This window comes from Oncorhynchus nerka, linkage group LG12, assembly GCF_034236695.1.
Source record: "Oncorhynchus nerka isolate Pitt River linkage group LG12, Oner_Uvic_2.0, whole genome shotgun sequence".
Lineage (NCBI taxonomy): Eukaryota > Metazoa > Chordata > Actinopteri > Salmoniformes > Salmonidae > Oncorhynchus > Oncorhynchus nerka.
This window is the reverse complement of record NC_088407.1, coordinates 64,073,006-64,080,010: the sequence shown is the minus strand read 5'-3', so window position 1 is coordinate 64,080,010 and position 7,005 is coordinate 64,073,006. Positions and strand designations below refer to the sequence as shown.

Here is a 7,005-nt window from a genome sequence, read left to right as displayed (position 1 = left end):
GGCTGTCAATTCCATGCATAGTCGAGCATCTTTTCCTACCATCTTTTCCTGCATATGGTAAATCCAGAGTGGGGTTGGTTCCCTACTAGACCTGTAAAGGGGGGGTGAAAGTCCCAGCCGCAGTGGCCGTAAGGTGTGTATGGATAAATTGTTATGCTTCTGTACTAGTACAGTAGGTTGAAAGAAGTAGTCCATGGAGAAGGACAACAGGAGGGAATGTGGATGGTGATAAGAAGGTTGCCTATAAGTTCTGGAGAGAAGCTACATTCGTGGTTAAAAAAAGTAAAAAGAGATTCAAATGTGCGAATTTGTTGTGTGTATAAGCAGGAGCAATAAGGAGAGAGGTTGGTTTATGCCTTATCGGGGCAGGGACCCATGACAGACTATGTGGAAATAGGAAGACAGCTGTGAATAATTTTGGTAATGTGTGTTATCAACAACAATGATATTTGAGGCGTAACACTGGAATAAGATATTAGGACACCCATATTCTCCTGTAATAAATTGGCAGACACTTTAGTTAAGGTTGTGATATCAGGTCCCGTGACCAAATTACTAGGCACCTATACCATAAGTACTCTCCAGGAAATGGATATCACTACCTGAAAAATAGTTACAATTGACGTATATTAGAGCCAGTTGCACTTAGTTTGAAGATGTAATGTGTAGTGACAGGTGTTCTCCTTTTTTTGCTATCATACTCTAATTCCAATCATTTCAAAACTTGATTCTCCAGAAAATGGAGAGCAACACTTATGCAGCTCCACTACACAATACATTTTTAAAATAGCAGCGGTCGACAGGATTCCCAACACAGACTGACGAGCTCAAATAAACATTTTGATAAAAAAATATGCTTTACATTCAAACGGCTCTCCTGTGAAGTCGTGACTAGCAACACACGTCTAGTTTCCTGAATCGGGTCACAAATGTACTCAGCTGCAAAAAGCCTGGGTATGTGAGTACATTGATGGAATTTGTACGTCTTCTTTGATGGCAGGTTTGAAACCTGCAATAAAATGCAAATTAATTACTTAAAAATCATACAATGTGATTTTCTGGATTTTTGTTTTAGATTCCGTCTCTCACAATTGAAGTGTACCTATGATAAAAAATTACAGACCTCTACATGCTTTGTATGTAGGAAAACCTGCAAAATCGGCAGTGTATCAAATACTTGTTCTCCCCACTGTACATTAGGTCAGGATGTGTTATTGTTAGCCATCAGGGATCCTATGGGAGGCATCCTCTGGGAGGAGAAGAGACACAGTCTGGTACCAGGCGTCATGACAGCTGTGAGTTGGGGAGGAGTGAGCACTTTGTGGTAGAGGTCAGGTCAGATGAAGTGAGGAAGAACAGATATCACTACACATAAAGTCCTGAGCAGGATAGTTCCTGTGGAGCGTACAATTCAGAGAGAGGGGAAGTCCTGTACAGGGTAGCCCTGTGGAGGGTAAAAACCTAGTGTAACGGTATATTGGCCAGACCCGTAAGAAGGGTGGACGTCCCAGCCACAGTGGCCGTGAAGCCAGAGGTGTGTGTGGGTGTACGAATTTTTGGACAACCATAGTCTGTATTAACAATAGCAGGAAAGATAGAAGGTGGTTCAAGGACAAAGAGTGACCAAATTCCTAATAGGCTTAACGCCGTTGGGGGGTGACGCCTAGTCAATAATAACTGAGAAGGCTTCTAGAGGCCAGGATACTCCCGGGAAGGGATGAGTAAAAAAGGAAATGCATATGACCAACACCAAGAACCAAATAAATGGTGGGGATAATTAGCCAAATTGGACAAAATTGGTACACATTTTCCGGTAGATAGAAAGTTCAAAATCAGCCAAGAATGTATGGATGCAATCGTAATGTGGAACACTGAGATCAGAGAACGGTCCAAACCACAATACACAGGCATCCTAATCACAGCATTTTATCAGCAGCAGATGAAACTAGAAAAAGAGAAAAATTGAGATCTGTGAGGTAAAATGGAGCAGGCAGTAGACAAGAATGAGGCATGGGCATAGATTAGATGAACAGAAACAGGAACTGGCTAATGTGCTAGAAAAAAGTCAAAACCTAAATCAAGAGTTAGAGTAAGTCCTTGAGGATAGGCAAAACCAAATTAAAACAACTCAGAGTTAACCTCTCTTGGATAGGGGGCAGCATTCGGAATTTTGGAGGAAAATCATGCCCAACTTAAACGGCATGCTACTCGGGCCCAGAAGATATGATATGCATATACCTGGTAGATTTGGATAGAAGACACTCTGAAGTTTTCCAAACTGTTACAATAGTGTCTGTGAGTATAACAGAACTGATTTGGCAGGCAAAAACATGAGAAAAATCCATTCAGGGAGTTTTTGGGGGGGTTTTGTAGTTCAATGCCATTACAGTATCCATTGACTTAGGACTCAATTTGCAGTTCCTATGCCTTCCACTAGATGTCAAGTCTTTAGAAATAGTTTATTAACCTCTGGGGCTAGGGGGCAGAATTTTCACTTTTGGATAAATAGCTTGCCCAATTTCAACTTCCTGCTACTCATGCCAAGAATATAAGATATGCATATTATTCATAGATTTGGATAGAAAACACTCTGAAGTTTCTAAAACTGTTTGAATCATGTCTGAGTATAACAGAACTTATGTAGCAGGCAAAACCCCGAGGACTAACTGTTCAGAATTATTATTTTTGCCTCTGTTCCCTGAGTTGTCATTGCCAAGGGATATCAAATGTATTTGTCACATACACATGGTTAGCAGATGTTAATGCGAGTGTAGCGAAATACTTGTGCTTCTAGTTCCGACAATGCAGTAATAACCAACGAGTAATCTAACCTAACAATTCCAAAACTACTACCTTATACACACAAGTGTAAAGGGATAAATACTATGTACATAAAGATATGAATGAGTGATGGTACAGAACGGCATAGGCAAGATGCAGTAGATGGTATCGAGTATGTAAACAGGTTCCTAGTTATTAGTTGCTGCCGGAGTCTCCCGCCTGACAGGTATCTAGAACCAAAAAGGGTTCTCTGGCTTTCCCAATAGAATAACCTTTTGAATAACCCTTTTTGGTTTTAGGTAGAACCCTTTTGGTTCCAGGTAGAACTCTTGAATTCCATGTAGAACCCTTTCCACAGAGGGTTCTACATGGAACCCAAAATAGTTCTACCTGGAACCAAAAAGGGTCCTCCTATGGGGACAGCCGAATAACCCTTTTGAAGCCTTTTTTTCTAAGAGTGTATCCCAGACTCATCCTCCCTTCCTGCTATTCTAATCTAACTATAATTGGTTGGAGGTTGAGGTTAATCTCCTAAAGTACTTGAGTTACTCTGCTTCAATCCCCAGTATCCTGAGGGCTTTGGGAAATGGTAATTTAATGATGAGTGAAGCGCTTACTCACCCAAATAAACTCAGCCCTTTTCTCGCTCTACCCCTGCTCTCATCTCCCCTACTGTGACCTCCACACATCAGACCAGACGTGAATTATTCCTCTGTCTCCATGGGCTCCACACAACAAACATATTAGAGCTACAGTAAGTGCTCTGTGAAAGTGTGATAGCAGAAAAAAAACATCTAAATTATAACATACTTGCACTGAACTGAATAGTACAAGTTAACGCTCCAGGGCAAGGTTCTCACCTGTAAGAACAGTTCCTGAGGTCAATCAGCTAAATGTGTCTAATCTACAGGTATGAGGGTTTTCTCCCCTCTTCCATGTGGATTGCTATGAACAAAGGAGCAGTCTCAATCCCTAATCAGGCTAATGGTCTGTAGTTGATTGGTGACTGGGCTGATGGGTGAGATATAGTAGACAGGCCTAAGGGGGATCAGACAGGAGCCTGACTCTCTGGCAGGAGCTAGAGACATGGTGGATACTAAGGCCTTAAATGGCTCCTGATTGACATGAGATGCTGGGATAAATAGCTGGGAGTTCCTCCCTGGGATCCATTATCAGGTGATTCTGCTGTCAGAGACATCACAGCTACTGGAGTTACTGTAGCTCCTGATTCAGAGGTTCAGTAGTTGCAGTTTTCTCCAGTGGAGAACCACTGCAGTGAGACCAGTTGTGAGCCCAGATGACCCAGAGGAGAGGTACTCAGTGGTGAGTTATAACACTTTAGTTAGATCAGTACTCTGTATGAAGTTAGGGTCAGGAATCACTGAGATCTCTGGAATATTTCATGTTTTAGTTGTTGTTTTTAGTTTCATCAACAATCTATGTTTTCTTAATTTGATTGTTTTCATTACAAATGCCAACAATATTGTCTAAAAATACTAATGACATTAACTTGCCATACTCTAACTATTTGAAGACTTTGCTAAAAGTGAGATAGAGAAAGAGCGTAATATGTTAGGCATTAGAGATAACGATGATGATGTGTGGTGTCTGTGTGGAGGTGGTGTGCTGTGCTGCTGTGCTGTACAGGGCTGTGGTCATGGCTTCACCCAGAGACACTGAGCCAGGCTTCAGCCGTCAACCTGCGCCGCTTCATTGGCTGTGCCGTCCGGGAGTTCACCTTCCTGGCCAGGAAACCAGGCTGTGGAGGGCTGCACATCACCACTGACGCCTGCTGGGGACGCTGTGAGACCTGGGAGGTGAGGGCAGAGAGAGGGAGAGAGTGTTAGAAATCAGTAGATGTTAACAAAATCAATCAATTGGAAAATATAACAGTAACTAAACTATGACGATTATTGAAGGAAAATGCATCACTGTAGCATGGCTAAAAGCTAAATCTACCCCTGACATAATAACGTAATAAGTCAGTAATAAAGTACTTTATTATAAAGTCATAATTGTGGAACTTGTTGAAATAAATGAACAGATGTTAATGTAAATTAACCCTGTTCTGTGTGTCTTTTCAGAAGCCTGTCCTGGACCCTCCCTACATAGAGTCATACCAGCGTGTGTGTACCTACAACGAGACCCGCCTGGTGACGGTGCGGCTGCCTAACTGCTCAGCCAACGTGGACCCCATGTACACCTACCCTGTAGCCCTGAGGTGTGATTGTGGAGTGTGCCTGACCAGTACCACTGAGTGCATCACCTCTGTCTGACTGCAGCACCATCACTGGCACTGGACAGGGAGAGCAGCAGCGCTGGATGTTTACTCTATGGAGAGAATGGGAATCCCCTTTCTATTTCAAGTCATTATACAGCTTGGAAAAACTTGAAACATGTTAATAAATAATGTCATCTGAATCTGAATACTTTATTTAAATTAGATATAGATCACTCAGCTCTCTTCAGTAAAAAAGAAGATGAGAAGAAAGAATAGTCAAGACATTCAGAGCATAGTGGTTGATGATGAACTTAAAATCATTCATAAAGAGCATATAAACGTGTTTTTCTAAGCGTTATGAATATGCATGACAAGGAGTATTATATAATATCTGCCTACTCAACTGTCACTAAGGTGCTTCAGGGCTGTTTGAGCTCTCATGCTTCAGGCAACTTCACTGTGCGGGTGGGGTTAGGGAGACTGTGGAGCACTCCCTAGACACTGTCACACACACTCGCTCACTTTGTCACACGCATGCAAAGACGCACGCACACAAACCCACAGACACATACACGGGCACACACACATGCACACACGGGCACACACCTACTCCCTATGGTGTCAGTGGTGTCATACTCCCTTATGGTTCATCACAAAATATTCAAGCCTGGGAACAAACACTCATCACCCCCTCCCCCCAGATATTAATCGTACAATCAGATTCATGCTTTTGGAGGTTTCATGTTGTGGCACCAGGATCATTCAAAATGTCACATTCAGGGGTCAACAGAGTTCCACCATCTTAGGATGGGAGACGTTACGGAGAGGGAATGTAGAGATATCTGTTAAATATGGAAAAGCAACCAACTGTTCTTCCATCTTCAGTTCCTGTTTGACTACTCCTGACATCAGTAAAACCGGACAAAGTTGCCTTACTTAAAAAATACATAGTGCAAACACGTTCGACCCAGTACACCTAACTTGGAGCAGTGACCAGACCTGGGCCTCTGTGCACTGTCAGCTGACCCGGTCTCCTGAGTCTCCCTCTCAAACACATTGACCATCTACAACGATGCCACTGTCAAAGAAAGAGGCGAGGTAAGAAGACTTACAATAGTTGTGTGTCTCAAGAGAGTACAGTTTTGTGGCCCTGTCAAGAGCTGCTGTAACAGCCCCTGTTGTTGTAATTGTTTGTGACATTTCCGCCACTTCCTCCTTGGGCTGGGGGAGGAGGGGGGCGGTGTAATAGCTCCTGGCATGAGGACTGAGGGGGACACTGCAACATCCTAATGGAAAAAGAGGTAGCAGGATCTGAGAGGAAGGTACAGATGATGATAATGATGATGATAAGTATGATGATGAAGATGATGAAAACCTGGTCCTCCAGACCTCAGTCACAACAGTGAACCCCTCCTCTGTCACACCTGCTGAGAGCCTCCATGATGAAACCACTGAAACACAAGTTGTACAATTTTCACTCAAAAGGAAAATTCTAACCAAAAACATAAACATTGTTACCCTAAGCAGATAACATGCTAAACCCAAATCCACCTCTAACTGACTGCTGTGAAAGAATGACCACATAATGTAGCTGGTAGTTTTGCTGGAAAATCTATAGTGGTCTATATTGAGTGTAAGGGGTTCCTGGTGTCTTGGTTTGTCGATCTAAGAAGTCTGATCATCTATGTCCTTATACGAGAGTATGCCAAAGATAAGAAACCCCGCTCAGTTTTTAAGAGCACTTAACCAAGGGTATTAGGGTTGAATTCTGTGGCCAAAAACAATAACGAAAAATAGGAATAGTCATAACGTCTTACATTTTCACACTCCCAGGAGTGATCAAGTCAATTACTTTATAAAGCTTTATTTTTAGTAGCTCTTGACAAGCTAATTTATCTCGACTGTTCTCTTTGGCGTGGTGTCAGTATACACAAATGATGGTAAATTAACTATAATAATTTTTCTGTCAACCTGCTCAGTCTTAATTGGCGAACGTCTGATTC

At 42.4% G+C, this 7,005-nt stretch overlaps 1 protein-coding gene across 1 annotated transcript; it reads left to right on the top strand.

The window, feature by feature from the left end:
- The first annotated feature begins 3,933 nt into the window (after positions 1–3,933).
- On the top strand, positions 3,934–5,202 carry gphb5 (glycoprotein hormone subunit beta 5). The gene is made up of 3 exons (XM_029676168.2): positions 3,934–4,104; positions 4,400–4,598; positions 4,866–5,202. The coding sequence occupies exons 1-3, from the start codon at positions 4,079–4,081 to the stop codon at positions 5,055–5,057; spliced, it is 417 nt and encodes a 138-aa protein (XP_029532028.1). The 5' UTR covers positions 3,934–4,078; the 3' UTR covers positions 5,058–5,202.
- Positions 5,203–7,005: the final 1,803 nt, after the last annotated feature.